Source organism: Urocampus carinirostris, chromosome 7 (assembly GCF_059441175.1).
Source record: "Urocampus carinirostris isolate Australia breed hairy pipefish chromosome 7, RoL_Ucar_1.0, whole genome shotgun sequence".
Taxonomy (NCBI): domain Eukaryota; kingdom Metazoa; phylum Chordata; class Actinopteri; order Syngnathiformes; family Syngnathidae; genus Urocampus; species Urocampus carinirostris.
Window position 1 is genome coordinate 13,756,034 of NC_142355.1, and position 21,959 is coordinate 13,777,992.

The 21,959-nt window shown below is 38.5% G+C and overlaps 1 protein-coding gene across 2 annotated transcripts; it reads left to right on the plus strand.

The window, feature by feature from the left end:
• Positions 1-5,282: 5,282 nt before the first annotated feature.
• Positions 5,283-14,667, plus strand: dnajc24 (DnaJ (Hsp40) homolog, subfamily C, member 24). 2 transcript variants are annotated; one of them, XM_088339250.1, is made up of 5 exons: positions 5,283-5,424; positions 5,658-5,761; positions 9,999-10,134; positions 13,289-13,357; positions 13,875-14,667. In XM_088339250.1, the coding sequence occupies exons 1-5, from the start codon at positions 5,394-5,396 to the stop codon at positions 14,054-14,056; spliced, it is 522 nt and encodes a 173-aa protein (XP_088195376.1). In that variant the 5' UTR covers positions 5,283-5,393; the 3' UTR covers positions 14,057-14,667. The 2 variants fall into 2 exon arrangements, with proteins under 2 accessions (XP_088195376.1, XP_088195377.1); XM_088339251.1 differs by having other exon boundaries at positions 10,036-10,134; positions 13,875-14,024.
• Positions 14,668-21,959: the final 7,292 nt, after the last annotated feature.

Below are 21,959 nucleotides of genomic sequence, written 5' to 3' on the forward strand. Positions count from 1 at the left end.
AAAATAAAACAGTGTCTAGTGTCTAAAATGTTTGTGCTGTGGTTATCGTAACTATAAACTAACTCAGTGGGTGGGGGTCAATTATTCAACAAGCATGAGATTTCCAAGTAAAAGTATTGAGATCATATTGATACAGATTGAAACTACCCTGTATTTACTTGGATCAGATCGATACCAAAATGTTATGGTTTCCAATTGTACGCCTGTCTGCCACGCCCGTCCGCCTGCCTGACTCGCCTGTCTGCCTGCTCGATTCTGTCTGCCCTGTTCTGTCCGGTATCTTGCTCGTGTATCTGGTATCGATCCCGTCTGTCTTGTCCTGTCCGGTATCTGCTCGTGTATCTGATATCGATCCCGTCTGTTTGATCTCTTCTGTGCGCTGGCGTTTGTGTTCCCGCGCATGACTGCCCCGTTCCCGTAAAATCAAAACTTGTGTGAAGACGTTACGCATCCGGGTCCACTGTCTGTTCGGGTTCTGACAGTGAAGGTGACTGTGCAATTGTGAAACAGAGAATGAAGGCCTCAATCGGTTTGATTGACGCCGATTACTGGTAAAAAAATGGAGGTATTTATTAAAAGCCACGATACAATCAGCATTGACACATTTTCCAAACGATTACGCTTAAACCCTTTAATTAGACATAAAATGACAGTTTAGGTGCTGAAAAAAAAAACGTTCCATAGTTTGTTTTTTCACATACCACCGACATTATCATGATCTAGCGCGCCACCATTCCCCCACAGGGTCTAATGGACTAAGGAACTGGAGAATTCCCACACCTACCTCCAATCATCCAAAACAGATGCTTATTTGTGACACTGTATAAAATAATAATAATAATAATAATTTCCTTTGTATTGTCATTCTTTTGTAACAATGTACACAGAACGAAATGACTAGCTTCTTCTGTTGGATTGTTGGACTCCCGCCTGCCCATGCCTGAGTCCTGCCTCTTTGATGCCCGACTGCCCACAAAATACTTTTTATATTCTACTAGTCATGAATTTCGGACTGTGTCTGTGTTGCCCATTTTATTCTTTCCATGTGGAGCGCCTTTTGTTATTCCCTTTACCCACAATAAAGCTGACAATTTGACTTTAGTGTCCGCGTTTTGATCCTTTCGGCCAAACCTGTACATACATTAAAGCCCCAATGTGTAATATTTGACCACTTAATGGCACCTTGTTGTCTGGTAGGGAGGGCCAGTGATACACAGCACATCGTAGCGCCTGGATACTGGACAAACATGGAGCCGATCTAAGTGGGGCTTCCATAGTGTAAAAGAAATATAAATTTTTCGACTCACGATTTTATTTTATAAAAATTAACATTGGTATTATAGTTCATGTATTTTTGTTTAGTATTCAAATCAATGTTATTTTCTTTAATTGGATGAGTGTGTTTTTTAGTGTCTCTTAACGGAAATTCAGTTAAGTTGTTTCCTCAAGTTAACAGGTACCTTTGTACTGCTTGAATGCACCTGCAATTAATACATTGCACGCTCCAAAACACACACACTTTGAATTAATTAAGCGCATGCATGAATTAATTCTTCACATGTCACATGCCTTTCCGTACGCAGAACACCCATAACCAGAGAAGATCAAATTCACAATTAAAAATAATTTTGATCTTTAATGGATAAAAGGCACTATAGGCAAGTTTGACTTGAAAGTACCGGTAAATAATGCAGATAATTATCTGCAATAAACACAGCACTGTAGAATAAGTTTTGAAAACTATCATTATCGTTCATAGCTCCAAAAAAACAGAATACTCATCTCACTTTTGCAGAAAACCGAAATGAAATGTGCAGTATTTCATTCACAAGGTTGAATATATGGTCGATTTATATGTCACTCGATTTTTTTTCAACATTTTTTTCATGAAATAAATTTTTCAAATTATTGGCTTTTAAAAACATTCCAACCTGACATCATATCCGGACACAATATTTAAAGCAAAAAATGCTCAGCCCTGTATATGTAAACCGTATCTTGAGTCTTTACCATACATTATTGTCTTGCAAGCTCTTGTGTGAAATTCATCCTCTCAAACGTTGATCTGCGGGTGAGGAATCAAATTCACAACCTATTTGCAACATACCTTTGTTTATTTTTGAGGAAATAAAAACATACTGGATAAATCAGGGGTCTCCAATGTGGGTGACCCCTGACAGGTGAGGTGCCTGCGCACCTGTTCTAAAAAAGTCCTGGGTCAATGTGATTTTCAAGTAAAAAAATATTTTTTTGTGGTCAACAGTGTCAATTTAACCCACCTGCCTACCTCTCTCTCGTTTTCTATTTCTTTCTTGCTCACTTTCTTTCTTTTTTCCTCTCTCTCTTCCTCACTCTCTCTCTTTCTCTCTGTCATTCTTCCTCCCATTCTTTCTTTCTTTCTCTCTCATTCTCCCTTTATACATCTATTTCTCTTTTTCACTCTTTCTCTTTGTTCCTGCGCTCTCTCTTTCTCTCTCTTCCTCTTTCTTTTTCTCTTTCTCTCTCCTTTTTCTTTCTCTCGCTTCATTTCTCTCTTCTTTATACAACCAATATTTAGTAGAAGTACAAGATAAATTGTTATTTTCGAAATGCAAGTCAAACTAGGTGCCCTCTTGCACCAATAGATCGCAAAAAGTAGCTTTTAGACTGAAACAGGTTATGACCCCTGCTATATATCATAGAGTTTTTGTTTATTGATATGTTTTACGATCATTTGTAATGAATCTGTCTTTTGGAATAACATTTTTGCAATGGATTTCATCTGCAGGAAAATTGTAGCGAAGAGTTTGTGAAGAGGTAAACTAAAGAGCACATGCATATGCACAGTGTGCGCATAAAAAGTAAAAAAAAAAAAGGAGCGATGATGATATAAAGATCAACCACACTGAGCTCCAAAATATTTTTGTCATCAATTAATTGCTGATATTCTCTTTTGTAGTAATGTGTCATATCAAATGTCAATAATTTGTACGCCTTGTATTTTCGAGCTCTAATGAACCAGAACATGTTGCTATTATGGTGAGGTTTTTTTTTTTTTCAGTTCACGCATTTGCAATTAGCATCTGTTCCACTCCCCCCGGTTATAACATGTAAACACAAAATAGGTGTGTGCGTGTGTAAACACGTGCGTGTGTTCTGCTTCAAGAAAAAGAAGTCCATTTTTACCACTCAAAAACATTGACCACCTAGTGTTTTTAAAATTTTTTAAGTCATCATGACTAAAATACTTGACGAAGACTAGAATAAAATACTATTCTATTCTATTAAATTTTCCATCCATTTTCTGCACCCCTTGTCCTCACTAGAGTCGCGGGGGTGCTGACAGGCTGCAGACAGACTGCAGTAGCTGGAATTGAACCCTGGGCCTCCGCACTGTGGGGCTGGCTCTGGCCACTCAAACACAGTGTATTGTATTGTATTGTATTGTATTGTATTGTATTGTATTGTATTGTATTGTATTGTGTTGTATTGCATTGTATTGAATTGTATTATGGTTGGTTGGCTGGTTGGATTCCTTGACCACCATTTCTTGTAGTGTGTCTTGGGCAAGTACAGCCCGGTGGCCCCCATCCCGCTCCGGGCCAACATATATATTATACTACATACTATATTAGACAGCATGGCAGCTGAGTGGTTGGTGCATCTGCTCTCTGAGGTCATGGTTTTAAATCCACCTCCTGTGCGGAATTTGCATGTTCTCCCCAAGCTTATGTGGGTATTCTCTTGGCACTCTGGTTTCCTCCTACATTTCAAAAACATGCAAAGCAGGTTAATTGGCCGGTCAATGTTGTCCCTAGGTGTGAAGGAGCAAGTGAGTTGTTTGTCTCTGTGTGCCCCGCAACTGGCTGCCCACTGCCCGGAGATGGCTGGGATGGGCTCCAATTGGACAATTTGGACCGGCGAATTAACCTTTTTGGATTGTGGTAGGACACTGGAGTGCCCGGAAGAAACCCACGGGGGGATAAAACGCAAAGTCTGCACAGGAAGGCTGGTAGCTGAATTTGAACACATGACCTTAGAACTGTGCCGCGAACACGCTAACAAATCAGTTGCTGTGCTTATATTACATTATACACATATATATATATATATATATATATATATATATATATATATATATATATATATATATATATATATAACTGGGAGGTCGGTGGTTCGCGCCCCGGCCGAGTCATTCCTAAGACTTAAAAAGTGGTCGGCGGCGCCCTCTGTTGGCTGCGGCTGCATCGGCTCGCTACAACGGGTCAGGTGCAATCGACATTTCGTTCTGTGTACATTGTTACACAGAATGACAATACAAGGAAATTATTATTATTATTATTATTAATTACTATTACTAACATTTTTTGCAGGTTTGGAGAGTAACGGAACACATGGAACGGCAAAAATGATCTGATGAAAAATGATTATATTATATTATATTATATTATATTATATTATATTATATTATATTATATTATATTATATTATATTATATTATATTATATTATATTATATTATATTATATTATATTATATTATATTATATTATATTATATTATATTATATTATATAACCCTCGGCCTACGCCTGGATGGATGGATGGATGGATACATTATATTATTTTATATTATATTATATTATATTATATTATATTATATTATATTATATTATATTATATTATATTATATTATATTATATTATATTATATTATATTATATTATATTATATTATATCATATTATATTATGGGGGTGGCACGGCAGCGCGGTTGTCAGCGCGTGCGCGGCACCGTTCTGAGGTCATCGGTTCAAATCCAGCCACCAACCTTCCTGTGTGGAGTTTGCATTCTCCCCGTGCTTGCGTTGGTTTCCTCTGGGCACTCCGGTTTCCTCCCACATTCCAAAATCATGCATGTCAGGTTAATTGGGGGGTCCAAATTATCCCTAGGTGTGAATGTGCGAGCAAATTGTCTGTCCCTGTGTGTCCTGCGACTGGCTGGCAACCAGTTCAGGGAGATGGCAGGGATGGGCTCCAGCCCCCCTGCGACCCTACTGAGGATAAGCGGTGCAGATAATGGATGGATATATTATATTATATTATATTATATTATATTATATTATATGATATTATATGATATTATATGATATTATATGATATTATATGATATTATATGATATTATATTATATTATATTATATTATATTATATTATATTATATTATATTATATTATATTATATTAAATTATATTATATTATATTATATTATCGTGTGTGGGTGTCATGTGCTGCACGTCCACTACTGACACTACCACAACCCGGAACCAAGGTTTCAACTATTTTTTCCTACGGAATCATAACAACAGCCGTCAACATTGTCCTCAAGAAAAGAACGAGACTTCTCGGTCATTTTTATGGCTAACGAAGACAACAGCGTCTCTCCAGGTGAGAAACAATTAGAGCGAACAAAATGGGTCTTTTATTTTATGACATTAGATACAGAAAGATACAGAAAGTCGTTACTTTCGGTCCGTAACCAAGCAATACACAAGTGTTGCGCTTGTGAAAATGTACGCTTAATGTTCACTAGACTAAAATGGAATACGTGGATTTTTGCTGGATCTCATGCGGTATAAGGTTTAAAGATATTGTTGATTTCGTTTCTTTTTTTATTTTAGGTATTTGTGAGAATTTGGAGAAGGATCTGTATGCTGTGCTCGGGGCCAGCCCTTCAGATTCAGTTCAGCAGCTCCGACACAAATATCAAAAGCTGGCCTTACAGGTAAATGTTCTCTACAAGTGTTATTGTACCTAGCTACTCTATATGCATTCCTGTCAACCCCAGGCAATTGCTCCCCTTATTTATCATAGAATTTCGCCTTGGTATGCCACAATAAACCTTATGAACACCACGCAGAATCTTGCACACCGTGTCGAACAAAAACAAATATAATTCGTGCAAACAAGTATATTTGTTTACCAAACAACACTCGCAAATTAGTGTTGCTAGTGATTAGGGGTTGACCGATATGGGGTTTTCAGGGCCGATATCACAACTGATCATTAGTATTGGGTGGAGGCTGATAACCCATGTTTGTAGCCAAAATTCATCTGCTGTAAAAGCTTAGAAATTGGCACAAGAAATGTTTAATAATGTAAAAAGAAACTAAGATTATTCGTTACAACTTAAATAGCCTTCTGAAACATTTTACTGTGGTAAAATAGAATTTCAACACAATTAACATGTTTAATCTTTCACTTGGACCCAAAAACTACAGTGCAGGAAATAAAATTAGGCCTAGCAGCAATTTGTATTAAGGTACAAAAAAAATCAGCCCGGCAGCGCAGTGGATAGTTCTGTGGTCATCATTGTGAATTTCCCTGCGTGGATGAATAAAGTATCTATCTCTCTATCTCTCTATCAATCAATCAATCAATCAGATCTAACCTTCCTGTTTGGAGTTTGCATGTTTGCCACGTGCTTCCGCGAGTTTCCTCCGGGCTCTCTGGTTTCGTCCCACATTCCAAAAACATGCGTTTCAGGTTAATTGGCCTGTCCAAATTGTCCCTGGGTGTGAATTAGCGAGTGACTTGTCTGTCTCTGTGTAACCTGCGACTGGCTGGCAACCAGTTCAGGGTGTCCCCTGCCCACTCTCCGAAGATAGCTGAGATGGGCTCCAGCACCCCCGCCATCGTACTGGGGATAAGCGGTGCAGATAATGAATGGATGGAGGTACATTCAAATCTTAGATGGCTCCCTGAAGCTTTTTACAATTGCTTAAATAAACAAAATACAACCAACATGACTTGAATTAACTCAAAACAAATAGTGCAACAGAATTTTAACAGAGTTTGTAAATTGAAAAGTGTGGGCACTCCTGTTTTACAGCCAGATTGACGAATTAATGTTATAAGAGCTCATCACTTTAAGGCCCGGTCACACAGCCTTTCACGGGCGTATCGAGGCTGGATCACGGCCAGAAATTTCTGCCCGTGAAGCAGACGCTGTTGGACGCTTTGAGATCGCGATACAGACGCGATTCAGCCGTGCTTTACACGCGGTAAGAAATTCACACGCAGTTGGCCGCGCGAAAAAGTTTTGCGCTGCTCAAAAATTTAGACCACGGGTAACCGCGGGCGGCACAGCGATGCAGCCGCGGTTACCCGCGATAAGGACGCTGAACAGTCGCCGGCCAATTTTGCACATTTTCCACCGCGGGCAACCGCGGGCAAAAAAAAAATCGCAAAATTTTACCCGCGATGCAGACGCGAAAGGCTGTGTGACCGGGCCTTTATCGTTAGCATGTTTTTTATGCTTTCTCTGAGTCACTAACAGAAACTCTTGATTGATGAACTAATGTTAAAATGAGAGCTAATTTATCAGTCTCCACCTGAACACACCTCTGCAAAACAAATTGACTACACTTTTTACACTATCACTTACACATAAGCTTTTCTATCACAGTCACAGGCATGTTGGCACATGTAGACTGTGCTCTGCTTCCCCAGCTGTTGCTCTCTCCTGGTTCAGTGACTCTGCCCCCGGTTGCTTATCCAATCAGAAGGCACAGGGTCGTGGGTACCAGGAGAGAGTAGTAGTTTCTCAAGTTTATTTTTATGAGACCAGGGCCGAGACTGGGGAACAATGAAGCAAGAGAGAGAGACTTAATGATCAGCTCGTGAATGAAAACAAAAGCCGATACCAATATCTGTCAAATTCCCAAATATCGGTCCTGAAAATAGGCCTTCCTGATAATCGGTCAACCTCTACTCATTATGTATATCAGTGCAGGATTTCGCAGACATTTATGTGTTCTACACAAGGGCATAGTTTTGTCATGGACGGAGGGGTAGTGTCTCCACCTATATCAAGCAATCTTTGTTTTGTACCCATCAATATTATTTGACCGCTTAAAAAAAGCACTATGTCCCCACCAGTGTTGATCAATCATTGGTTTGTCCCTACTAATAGTGTGTAATCACTTTTAAAATGTGACATGTTCCCACCAATGTAGAGACCAAACCCACACCCTTGTTTCTTCTGTAATAAACTTTCACAGTGTTAGTTTAAAATAAATGTTTGATTCAAGTTACAATTTACAATGACGTTTTTGTCTGCAATCACTGAGACCATCCAGATTAAAGTAAAAATGGGCAAGACTATGTCGGTCAAAACAAAAAACGTTTTTTTGATTTTTTTTTTGCTTTACAGTAATTGTTATACAGCGTGAAATATTTTAGATGATCAAAAAATGTGTAAGATATGGGAAAAACGTATACGTTGACGGTTAGGTTTATAGAAGGGCCGAAAATGGAATGAGTGTATCTGTGCACATGATCTTTAGTTAGCGTCACAATTTCTAATGTATGCAGAGGTTGCTTATGTTTATTAACATTTCTCTATCTTTTAGTAATAATATTGCTTTAGCATAAATAACATTAAATTTACTTCCTTCTGGGGGACCTGGGAAGGAATATTCATCCAGCTCTATTTAAATAGTCTTAAAATGTTTTTGTTTTTTTTCTAAAGTTTTATTTTATTTGTTGCATGCCTGTTAAGTGGATGAGAACCCCTGGCTGCAGTAGTGTTGATCGCAATTTGCATATAATTATAATTTTCACAACACAGTACTGCGCTGTACTCTTGGACAGCTTTCATGGTCAAGCCCAGACTTGGAATATATTCTGAGTTTAAGATAGATACAACACAACACTGCTGCTTTGGGTTTTGCACAAGTGACTCGTGGTATTCGATCATATGGCAAAATGATGCTGAGAAATGTTTACTCAGAGTTCAGGCATATGAACAGTAGAGATTTTCCTTGAAGAGGTCCCCAAATACCCTTTTTTATTTATATTTTTGTATGTTAATCTTTTTTTTTTCAAGAAGATCTGTGTTTCTCATCTGTGATTGTTTTTCTGCACCCCCCCTCCTCTTCAATGAGTATGTTTGTGCATGTACAGGTGTCCACTTTTGCTCTTAGTATGTATATTCATACAAGTTTTCCCATTTCCACATAACCTTTACTCTCAGAAGACTAGTCGTTTGAAAACATAGGAAAAGAAAGACAAATGTATCCGTGTGATACTCGTGTATCCCTTCACCTCAACATAGCGATGAAGGGGAAAAAATACATACAGTGGAACCTCGGTTTTCAAACGCCTCTCAGTTCGGACAAATCGGTGTTCGACCAAAAATTTCGAGAAATTCTTGCTTTGCTGTTCGGTCAAAAAATCGTAGTTCGAATGCCGGCACGCTAGGGTGCGATGCTGAGCGGCGTACGGGTGTTTTAGCCCCTAATTATGCCTCCCAAGAAGTTCGGTGCAAGCAGCAAAGTTGCTACAGGTGAAAAAAGAAGGGTAGTGCGTCCAACTATTGCCTTTACGAAAGACATAATCGCTAAATATGAAAGAGGTGTACAAATTTCCAATCTTGCTAGTGAATACAGCATGGCTAAATCTACTATCAGTACGATAGTAAAGAATAAGGAGGCTGTGAAATCGAGTGATGCGGCTAAGGAGGTTAGCGCTATAAGCAAGCAACTGCCGCAAGTTTTGGAAGAGGTTGACAAACTTTTGATGATTTTTCTCTCCCCACCGTCCACCACAAAGGTAAGAAATCCTAATCATAATCCTTTTTTTTTATTTTTACACGTTCATGTTAGCGTAATCTTTCGTACGGATGATTACGCGAACGTACGATTAGCCTGGGTTAGCTTCATGTTTACGTTCATGGTAAACATTCAGGGTGTTGGAACGGATTAAAACGATTTTACATTACTTTAATGGGAAAAACGATTTCGGTGATCGAACAAATCGGTTTTCGAACAGGGTTCTGGAACGGATTATGGTCAAGAACCGAGGTTCCGCTGTACTTGTCAACTCCGAGTAACTAAAATATGCAAAAGTCAAGCTAAAAAAATCTTTAAAATATTTTCTTTTCAATCCTCTTATTTAGTTGTAGAACTGCTTTTTCATTCTCTTTGTCTGCATGTTCTGATGTTTGTGTGCGTTAATAGTGCCACCCTGACCGTCTCGGAGGTGTGTGTGACACAGAAGCAGAGTCTGGTCGGAGGAAGTTTCTTGAAATTGATGCAGCCTGGAAAATCCTCTGTGAGCCCCAAACTAGGAAACAGTATGATCAGCAACAAAGAGGTAATAATTCATCTGGGTTTGGATGATAGCGGTTAAAAGAGTGTCTGGTTAAAGTATAAATATGGTCAGAAAAAAACGTTTGAGAGCCGGCTCTCTTTTAATGAGTTGAGCCGAAAAAGCCGGATCACTAAAAAGAGATGGACTTCCTTTCACTACACAACTCGAACTCGTTTGACTTGATTGATTTGCCGTTTCGTGATAGTCGGTATATAAGGTGCAATATATTTTTATTTTACTGTTACATTCCCCCCGGAATTAGATTCAAGTCATTTTAGTAACGTTTGCGCGAGGAGGGACATTTTCACCCTGGAAAGGCATTTATCGGCACCACCCGGCTCCCCCCATGGTAATGAGAGGGTTAAACAATCCATGTTCACTGTTGAGACACTTAATGGTTAAAACCCCCATAACAAATTGTAAACACCTGAAAAAGCCAGCTCAGCAGTCAGAGCAATTTGATAGGATGAGTGGTAAATGTGCCCAGATCTCTACACACATAGTGCTCTCCCCTAAATAAATCCGTATCCTTCTCTTTTGCTGTCTTTTTTGACATTTTTTACAAAAGAGTTGTGCTTGCAACTTGTTTTCAAACTATTATTTATTACAAAAATGACGGTCAAAATGAGCCTAAACGATCTTAAGTAACTCTAGGAGGAAAACTAATTTTAGTTGATATATTTCTTGATCTGGTAATATTATTTTTTCATAGATTTGATAAAGTTTCAAGTGTTGTACAGTAAAACTAAATATGCTGAAGAATTTGCTTTTGTATGGAGAGTTTGGTGGTATTGTTGATTTTTGTCTTATAATATTTAGTGTGGCTCTCAAAAAATAATCAATCAAAACATCTTGCTTTCATGGATCTTTGAGTTCAAAAGGTCTCCGACACATGCCATATAGTGATCCTCAATGTACAAAATGTGTCATTCATACGGATCAATTCATTCAAATGTTTCGATAATTAACTTAAGTTACAGTCTTTAAGTCATTGCCATCACCTTTTTTACACCATGTTATTTAGCAGCAATTATCATTCAAACTGTTCAAACACTAATTAAAGCCTGAGCAAAGTTTAACACTTATAATTTATGCCTCAGTCATTATCACTGTCAAAGTGAACATCATGATAATTACTTTTATTCACAACTCATCTGTGAAAACCAAGTGTGACCTGTTTTCACCTGGCTTTTTATCCACTCACACAATATTTAATGACCAGCAGGTGTCCATCTAGTCTGAAAATGTATCCATGTATGTATTCTTTGATCAACCTTCATTTATTTTGGAAAAACATACAGTGCCTAATGAAAGTATTGCCACCCCAGAACGTTTGGAGGGATGCCACATTTCAGGCTTCAAACTTAAAGCAAAAAACTGCAAATATTTTCTAAAATACAACAACATGTGAGACACAATCGTAAAATGGAACCAAATTTCCTTAACATTTTATACTTACCAAAAATAGAATAAAAGTAGATGTTGCAAAATAATGGACACTTGTTTTCTCAGCTCAGAAGTTTCCTGATGACTTTTGAATGATCCAGTATCGACCTGAATGACTTAACAATGACAGAGTGTCATTAACTCTTAAGCTTAAATGCATCTGCTTTGTGATGGCTCAGAGGTCTGTAAAAGCAGACACTGGAGAAAAGGCAGCATTATGAAGACCAATGAACAGACCAGCCAGTGCCAGGATAAAGTAATGGAAATGTTCAAAGCAGAAATTGGATACAAGAAGATTTCACAACATTTACACATCTGCCAGAGCACAGCACAGCACAAGCAATAATATCAAAATGGAGAGAGCATAAAACCCCAGCGACCTACCAAGACCTTGCCGTCCCTGTGAACTAATCAGAGAAGCCACCAAGAGAACCATGATCACATTTGATGGCCTGCGGGCATATAAAGCTTTGGAGCTTTTGTGGAAAGATTTGAAAAATGAGGTGCACAATCGCCATCAAACCTTAAGAAGACTTGAGCTGTTTTGTGATGAAGAATTTTCAAATATTTTTGTTTCAAGGTGTGCAAAGCATACAGAGACATACCGAAAAAAGACTTGTGGCTGTGATGGCAGCAAAAGGACGTTGCACAAAGTATTACCTCGAAGGGGGCCAATATTGCAACACATTTGTTAGAACAATATGAGATGTTAAATAAATTTTGTATATTTTCAAGATTGTGTCTCACATGTTTTTACCTATAAATTTGAAGCCTGAAATGTGGCAATATGTTATGAATGTATACAGTGAGACCTCGCTACTTCGCGGATCCACGTTCACGGGTTCAGAGCTTCGCGGGTTCAGAGCTTCGCGGGTCTAAAAAAAAAAAATAATAAAATTAAATATATTTTTTTTAAGCTTTTTTGAAGGGGCGTCGCTACTTCGCGGTTCCACGTTCGTGGGTTCAGAGCTTCGCGGGTCTAAAAAATAATAATAATTATATATATATATATACCACAGCCATATCCCGCTAGTGGGAGGTGGCTAGAGTCATTTCTGACTCTTTTTGGGAGATTGATTCAGAGGAGGGGATTCCCAGCCCCCTCGCTCAACCCAACTGAGGTGTTGGGAGTCATTAGGTGACTAAACCCCCCAATTCCAACCCCTAATGCTGAACGCCAAGCAGGGAGGCAACGGGTACCAATGTTTAAGTCTTAGGTATGACTCGGCCGAGGCTTGAACCACAACCTCCCAGTCTTGGGGTGGGCGCTATACCCCCAAGGCCACCGAGCTGGTGTTAATAATAACAAAATAAAAGAATATATACATATTTTTTTAAAGCATTTTTGAAGGGGCGTCGCTACTTCGTAGATTTTCAAAAGTACCTGCCAGAACCAGCACCGGAGCCTGAAAGCATACCCTGGTACTGCCAGCCAAGCATAAGTCAGCATCATGTGACGCAGCCCTGCTGATCCACATTGTTTCAGACTGATTGTGATGTCTCCGTGATTAATACATTTTATAATGGTCAGCACATCTTGGATCCTAGACTTTAAGCTTTCCAATAATATGTAGCATTACATATTTTAGTGACTTGGGACATCGTGAAGACACATGTTAGTTTATCTGTCTGACAGCCCCATCTCCTCCTACCATACCCACTCCTCTCCATGCGCCCCCGAATGTATTTTCCTGTGTTTTTCTTCACGTAGCTCGAGAACTTCAACAGACCTGGCCAGTTGATTCTATCGTCTCGCTGGAGGACATGACATGGGACCATAGTAAGTATACACAATGTGAAATTGTTTTGTAGTTTTAATAAAGCCTGTCTTTTTGTTTGTGTCAAAGGTGTCTGTTCAAGCTCAAAATGCACAAACAATGTGTTAGAGTTTTCATATGCTTGTTTAATGGAAATAAAATACTGTAAATTTAGAGGTTTAGATCTTTCAAGTCTTCATTTTTGAAATGACACTTGGACCCTCCTGCCGTATTGTTTATTTGCTATGTGCTTACACTTATTGTTCCCGCTGCCCGTAATGTAATCGTTTCCGTAATCTCGTCGTAGAAATACAATGATAATAAAGGTTGTTCTAATTTTGTCTGAAACACATGCCCTAAGCTAAGGAGGGTCAAAATACAATACAAACATTTTCAAACCAATTTTTTCTACTAGATTTCTTAGAAAATGCTCTTGTGTGAGGGACACCGTTATGTTTGGACTATTTCAGGCACATAACATTGCCTGGACAAGGTATGTGTTGACTTACTCATAATTTCCATTTTTTTCCTACTTTTCAGATGAATGTGTTTACATCCACTGGTGCCGCTGTGGAGGACAATTCAGTTTTTCAGAAGATTTGATTTCATGGAGGCAAAAGAATGACGCCAAAGAGGGGACAAATGAGAGCCAATGTATGCTTGTATGTTGTGATACTTGTTCTCTTAGTATTAATGTCAAACTGACAAACCCTGAATATTGACAATATGATACCATACTCACCAACACTACAGCTTGGTGCGTTGGATTACACCTTTTCTCGTCTTTCTTACCGATTTTTTTAAGTTAAAAATCACGACAATTTTTCAGCCTAAGCCTTCCTTATTTACAGGAACCATTTCAGTTGAAAACTAACGAAGCATATGGGAAGTGTTTTAATATCTTCACTCGGCATAGATTTCCCTTTTTTGTCGCAAAAATAGTCGGGCAACCCACTATGCGCTTCTTCTGGGGTTTTATGCAATACCATTACTGTCATTGTCAACGTTGTTAAATACTCATGTATGCCCAACACACAGCATGGACGAAATGACCTCTTATTTATTTCTTGTTGAAAATATAAACATAATTTTCTCCAAAGGACTGATTGAAATTGTCTTTATAATGGTGTGGTAAATAAATTATTCCGACAATTTATTGACCAATTGAATGAAAGAACTGAGTTTATTCTTTTCAAAACTTGTCTCGCCTTTTTGGAGGTCCACATATGTGTTTAGATGATTATGTCAGGAAAACTCATGAAAAAACTTGTTTATTAGGTGAATTCTTTTTACTGTTTTGATTGTTCAATATACTTTAATCAAGACACACACACTCTTGTATTTATGGACTTTTCTTTTACTAATCATCTACTGAAGAAGCTTGAATAGAACACAAAACGATAAAAAGAAAATAAAACAAAACTAAGTTGAGAACTTAAACTGGCACCATTTGGATAGACAACAACGTTGGCTTGATTATTACGTTGTTGTATTTTGATAGTTTCCCATTTTACGTCATACCAATACCTAGCAACAACGAGATGTTCTGCAAAGTTCTGTGTCGATGAAGATGAGGGCCCAGTCTTTATGTCCTCAGCTGTAGAGTGATGAGGAATCCTGGTAGGCTTGAGAGCGTTGAGAGTGTTGAAGGAGAGCTTGTTGCTTGAGGCTTCTCTGGGGTCGCTGGCTTTGTCCTACCGGTTTGGCCGCTAGCTTGATCAAGCTTGGCTGCCGACCTAGCAAGGCTCGCCGGTTGAGCTGAGACCTGGCCAGAACCGGTCAGGGCCTTGGTCCATCTTTTCCTCCCGTGAGGACATCCCTCCTGCCTTTTGGCAGGCCAAAATCAGATTGCCCTTGCGAGGTGAGACGTGTACCAGCTCTGGGTTCCGGTCTTCTGGGAGTGGCGGACCCCCTGTGGTGGAGTGGTCACGGCAACCTCTGATGTGCAAATGAAGCCATAGCTCGCCCTTTCCAACTTCACATTCCTGCAGTATCAGTCCGTCAACATATCTACGTGATTGACCTAAAACACAGTACAGGTATTTACTTCACATGTTTTGACATTGTTTGATTATTTTCTGACATAGCAAAACGGAATTCTGACCAAACGTTGAATACTCTACAATGGTAATACTAAATTCAAACATATTTTTGGCCACTTTATTAGAATGATTAAGTTCTGTGTCCCTCTTTGCTTCATACAGAATTTTGCCAATGCTAGCAGTCACGATTCAGTTAGTGCTGCTAACAACATTATTTGCTAACTAAGGGTGAGAATAGCCTCGTAACTTTTTATATATTATGTTTCAGAATTCATAGATCACAAAAATAATGATCCTTTTTATAATAGTTGCAGGGTTTTTTTTTCTTTCTAGAAAATACCAAATAGTAAAATAAGGGCATGTATATTTTAAGATATGTATGATAATATTCTTTTATTTAATATGGCCCTTGTAATCTTGAGGTACTGTCTTATTTGCAACATGTTTCTTGTTTCAGCAATATAAGAATAAACTATATAAGAACAAAATATTTGGGCTTAATGCTCTTTTGTGCGTGTGTTTGTGTACATATTACATATGTATAATACATGAGAGAAAAATGATGGTTTCAAAAAAGGTGTATTTTGTTAATTGTCACAAAATACTGTATAGAGGTCCCTAAGGTTTTGATAATAAAAGGGATCAAAACCACCTCCGAAAAGTAAAAAATCCGCTAAGTAGTGCCGCACTTTTTCTTCTGGGCGGCCTTCAGTAAAGCAGACTTGCTGCCTTATCGAATGAGAGAGAGGGGGAATAAATTGAAACCCGGTACTTCTTTTTAATTAGTCCATGTATTGGGAGGGGTGGTGTGCAATTTGATCTAAGTCCTATGACTGGCAGACAGAAAAATAGAACAATTTGAAACCTAGTACATATTATAAATTAATTAATGTTCTGTTGATTTGATCGAAGCCCTGCTGATTGAGAGTGAAAGAGCCAAAGAGAGAGAAATGCTTTGTTTTGGCGGTATGATAAAGGTGCGGGACATTTTTCAGTGAGATGTAGAAGAACGCAGAGAAGGTGTCTGGTATACAACAGTATGAAAAACGCTATGATATAAATTGTTATCAGAGATCTCCAGTAGAGGGATGCTAGTCGATCTGCATGAATCTTGGCTTCTCTCTCGGGATTTCAGGAGACTCCAATTTTGGCATTTAGCCACAACACCGGTGTTGCCAAAATCTCACCCCCCTGCTAAAGTGTGGTCCCTGTTTGAGCTACAGACTTGTGACTTATTGGATACCATTCTGTGATCTCAATATGTCACCGCAGTGATTTTGAAGTGTTTCAGACTATTCTCTCAGAAGTTAGGGGAGGGGGGAGACAGATTTTGGCAGGTCTCTCATTCACAATGGTTCTCTGGGTTGCTGCGATCAGTAAACAACTACTTACAATAAACGTGAATTGCAATAAGGCTACTATAGTCCACCAAATAAAGCCTACTTCTGTACAACTACCGTAATTATTCTATCTACCTTGGTCATATCCCTCAAGAGGGGTGACCGACAGCAAGACACACACATACAATAACAAAGAAAATAAATAAAAAATAAAAGGGAACAACTACAGTAATTATGATCTTGAATATCAGCGTTTAGCTACATTAAGTTTTTGCTGTGTTGTTGTAGTTTGCATCAATGTATTTAACTAATTATATAAACTACGATCGCTTTGTTGTTTCTATCACTCCAATCAACATTCCTTAATGAACACATTATACAGACTACGATCGTGAAGAACGTTCTGTCGGAAGCGCAGCGCTGACAAGTATAGTAAACGTTTATGCAAAGTTAAATCTGATATTGGCACAATACCTGCAAGCGGACTCAGCAAAGGTGATTTCCCTAGAGCAGTGCTGTGTCAGTGTGGGAAGCATTCTCTGTTTCTCTGCTTTGTTTCATTGAATGGCTGATCGGCTTGAATCTCGGCTGCCCGAAACGTTCCTTAATAGTGTGTGAGGCATCCATGTTTTTTTGACTGTTTTCGTTTTTATTAAATATTTTTTTCCAGTTTTTTTTCTCACGAAGGAGTGAAGCAGTGATAACTGAAGCGCGAAGTAGCAAGGGGTCTCTATTCTGTGTATATAAACACATGTATATGTGTGTGGAGGGTTGGGTAGGGTAACTTTAACTTGATTACTTTCAATTACTTTTGGATTACTCCAATACCAAATATGCTAATAAAAGACAAAAGAAACTAAATATGAATAAAATTACCAAATTATGTGCAGGCTTGGGGAGTAACGGAATACATGGATTGGCAAAAATGATGTTGGCAAGCTTTTTGGATTTATTTTCATTTCGTTTCTGTCGCATTTTATGTTAGTTTTGCCGGAGATCAAAGAGATCAAAGCCAGGATAGAAAGCTTACCACGTGTTGTGAGTCATAATTTATTCATATTTAGTTTATTTTGTCTTTTATTAGCATATTTGGTATTGGATTAATCCAAAAGTAATTGAAAGTATTTAAGTTAAAGTAACCCTACCCAACCCTGTGTGTATATATATATATATATATATACGGTATATATATATATATATATATATACACAATTACAATGAAATGTTGTTCTTTAGAAAATCTTCTCACATTAACATTTATCACGCCATATTTTTGTTCTCCAATACGTCCACTTGATGGCAAAAAAATATGAACTGAAGTAAAAGGATTGCGTCCTGAAGAAATTTCCGCCTCTTTTTGGAATCTATAGTTCAATATAGCAGTAGGATTATTTAGAAAATTAAAATTTGACAGTACAGAAGTCATTTGTTTGTAAAAGTACAGCACTTTTGTTTGCCAAACAAATGCTTGAGCCTGTAAAAGGGTTTGTCATTTTGGTTTCAATGTATAGTAGGATATTTAATTAAAAAATGGGTTTTTTTACTTCAGGGATTTTGACTATTGCAGGTCCTTTTTGGATCAGAAACCCCGGGAAAAACGAGGGACTACTGTTTGTGAAAAAAATGTTTTTGAATAAACAATTTAAACATGAATCACATACATTACTTCATGTACAATTCTTGGAAATGGCCAAGGATGTCAAAATACAAAAAGAAGCCTTTGCAAAAGAAATGTATTCTATGACCTGCCAAAATTATCTTGTGACCCCATAGGGGTGCCAAACCCCAAGTTAAGAAGCGATGCCCTAAATGACAGCGCTATTTTTCTCTCAGCAGGTTTGTGACAGAAACACAAAAGAGATAAAGACTGATAATGACTCTGCTCTCTCTGGTCACTCAACCTGCAAAGGTCACAACTGACAGACACTTACAATGATGATCTTCTCTCATCATTTATCCTTTTAATCCTTGTGGGTATGCTGCCTTCCTCGCAGAATTGAAAGTGGAACGCCAAAGATAATTAAAAGTTTGACAGAAGTGGTTGGATTTATGCTTTCACTCTTTTTCCAGCTACTTATTGTCACTCTGTCACAAGGGTGTTGGTGCCAATCCCGGCTGACTGCAGGCCGTGGGCAGGGGACACCCTGGACTGGTTGACAGCCGATAGCAAGGGATAGGACCAATTTGTTTAAAGTGGCTCACCAATGATTTGGGGGCTTGGACCCTGCCTACAAGTTCTGTTTTCAACATTGCTGTGTTGTGTGTAAGCTTCCTATGCATACATATAAGTTGGTAACAATACAGTTAATTAGGGAAGGGTGCTTCGAGTGTCATGAAACCTCGAGGCTTTATTTTAAATGTCTTTATTCAAGGTGGGGTGCGTTGTTTGTGGTGTCCTTAAAATGCTGAACCTTAAATATTTTCTCTAAAAAAAAAAGTATGTTAATAATGCCCAACTAAGTTCAGAGTCCTTTATGGTATTTTCCGCCCGGTTATGTTATTTTATCTTACTTTCAGCAAAGCTGTTCGGGTGAACCATCTAACGCATGGGGAAAACTTGCAAACTCCACACAGGGAAGTTGGTTGCAGGAATTGGACCCGGGACCTCTTAACTGTGAGGCAAATGTGCGAACTCAGGAGTGTTAAGCTAATTTTAAAACGGGGGCCACATGGTAGAAAATATTCTCACTGGGGCCAGACAAGTATAGTAAATGAATGGCAAGTGTGCCTTAGCTGGAGGGCTGGGGGTCTTTTTGGAGGCTCACAAATGAAGTATTTAGATTTAAGATTTGATTAAAAAAAAGATTATTGAGGGTTTCTTTACTCAATATTTTTTCATTCACAAATATCTCTTGTGTCGAAAAAAGCAAAACAACAATTTAATTCATTTCGCACACCGGAAAGTGACACAAATCGCATGTAAACACGAACGGAAATGATTGATTTAATGATTTGAAAGTCTTTCTGTTTTTGGTTTTTATTTTTCTCATGAAAATTTGGCCCGCAGGCTACGAGTTTGACACATGTGCTAACCGGTCGTCCACTGTGCCGCTGGTTGGATTTTTGTGACTTCTAATCCTAACCCTCTTTATCACTCGGCAGAAGTGTTCAACAGCGTTTGAGATGATCCCAAATCAGGGGGTAGGGGACTTGACAGCTGATGTTTAAATGAAGGGCTTGGCGGAATATTGATGTGACACACAGAGACTCTCAGAGATGTGCAAAGAAACAAAATTGCTTTCAATACTACACCACCAACAATTAGATTTCAAATGCTTTAGATCACTTTTCAACGTTACCTCCCCTTCCAACCACCATTTCTCAGATGGACCTGTCTCCTTGCACTCACAGAATAGCAGTCACATTTGTTTATTTAATTATTTTTGGAGTTTTTTCCTCACGTGCATTCCACCCTTAAAAATCCGGCACTCAAAGTTTTACGTTCAAAACACAATCCGCCTCTAGGATGTAAAAAAAAAAAAGTTTGTTTAAAACAGAAAGTGGCAAACTTATACCAAAACAGGAATTGAATGCGATTGTTGGAGCAGTTTATTTAGGCTTTAAGCAGCTGTAGACTAAAATGAATTGTGTCGGTTTAAGGTGTTTGTTTTTTATAAATGTGAAAAAAAAATATATATATTTTTTTTTAATCGGTACGTGTTTTTAGGGGGAGAAAAGTAGTGTGATGCACAAAACTGTAGTTTGGATGATTATTTCCTACTGCCATTATTTTCTGAGTATGTTTCTGAGTAAAGTCACGTTTATTTGTATAGCCTTTAATCACAAGAAGTCTCAAAGGGATGCACAGACCATAGACCATTTCGAACTACAGACGAATATTACACCATCCCCTGATCTAAAACCTACACGAGGGCAAGGAAAAACTCAAAAACCTCAACATGAGGAAAATAAAGAAACCTTTGAGAAGTGACCGCACATGAGGTAATGCCCATTCCAGGATGACCAGGCTGAAATGGATGTTGCAGTAACATACACTAAAAATAAAACAATATAATATAATTAAAGTATAATATGAAATAAAAATAAAATAAAAAGGATGACCCGGTTGCAATGGATGTAGCATTAACAAACAATACACAGATATGGTCAACACTAAATATAGGTCATTCATAAGAGTATTTTAAGCCTAGATTCAAACAGTTCCACTGAGGTTGCAGATCAAATCGCAGGGGGCAGAGCATTCCACAGCTCTTGGGCCCGAATGGACCCTAAGGTTTTATAGACCCTAAGGTTTTAAAGACATAGAATAGTTATTGAGGGTTGAATTGATTCAGACTTAGCACTACTGAAGGCCTAGGTGTGATGTTTATGTCTTATATCATTGTATTGTACAGCTGTTTTTGTGCAAATATGTTGTTGAATTTTTGTTAAATAAAGCTTGTTTTTTTGTCCTGTGCCTGAACAAAAGAGCCACAAACAAACAAGGAAGACTTTGAAAACCCCTAGCCATGGTGTGAGCTAAACGCTTATTCAAGATCCAGCCTCTGTCATCCAGCTATCTTGTGCTGACAGCCATTCAGTTTGTTAAATCAGTATTAACCTCTGTCGTTATGAGTCAAGCTGAACTCTTGACTGGGCATACCATTTGGAATTTCCTCCATTCTAAACATCACTGTTCCACAGGGCCAACAAACAATCAACACTCGGGGGGCTACAGGTAGTGAATCCGATGTGCTGAATGCACTCAGAGCTCGCTCTGAGACCGTATTTAGATCTACTCCAGCTGCATTGAAATGAACTGAGCCGTATTAAAACGTAGGGACTAAGTATCGACGCTGCATTGAAGAGCACTGAGGTTGAATTGAGATGTTTTTAGTCATATTTAAATTGTAATGAAGCTGCATTGAGATGTATCAGAGCACAGCTAATTTAAGCTGAGCAGCAGAGAATGTTGCGCTTTGTGGAGGGACAGGATTGTCCATGCTTTTGCAGCACACCATTGTGGTTGAAAAGGATCCTCTATTCTTTTTGGGTGTAAGAAGATTGGCCACAGTAGAATGTGAGAATGGGGGGAAAAAGCCACGAAGAGAAGGAGCACTCGAGCTGCCAGAGGTGATGTAAGTCCGGCCGGTTGTGTCTCACTCTGAATTTGTGGAGTGTGTGGGCCACCAAAGCTTCTTATTTGATGTGTGGCCTGTCACTCTTCAGTGTTTGATACATATACCAGTCTGACCTCTGCGTTTGAAGTACTTAGCAGCCGTACCCATCTTTTGTCCTAAGAA

Coding starts and splice junctions, on each gene's coding strand:
- dnajc24 (XM_088339250.1), top strand. CDS start 5,394: ATGGCTAACGAAGACAACAGCGTCTCTCCAG. Junction 5,425..5,657: donor AGACAACAGCGTCTCTCCAG/GTGAGAAACAAT, acceptor TTTTTATTTTAG/GTATTTGTGAGAATTTGGAG. Junction 10,135..13,288: donor GTATGATCAGCAACAAAGAG/GTAATAATTCAT, acceptor TTCTTCACGTAG/CTCGAGAACTTCAACAGACC.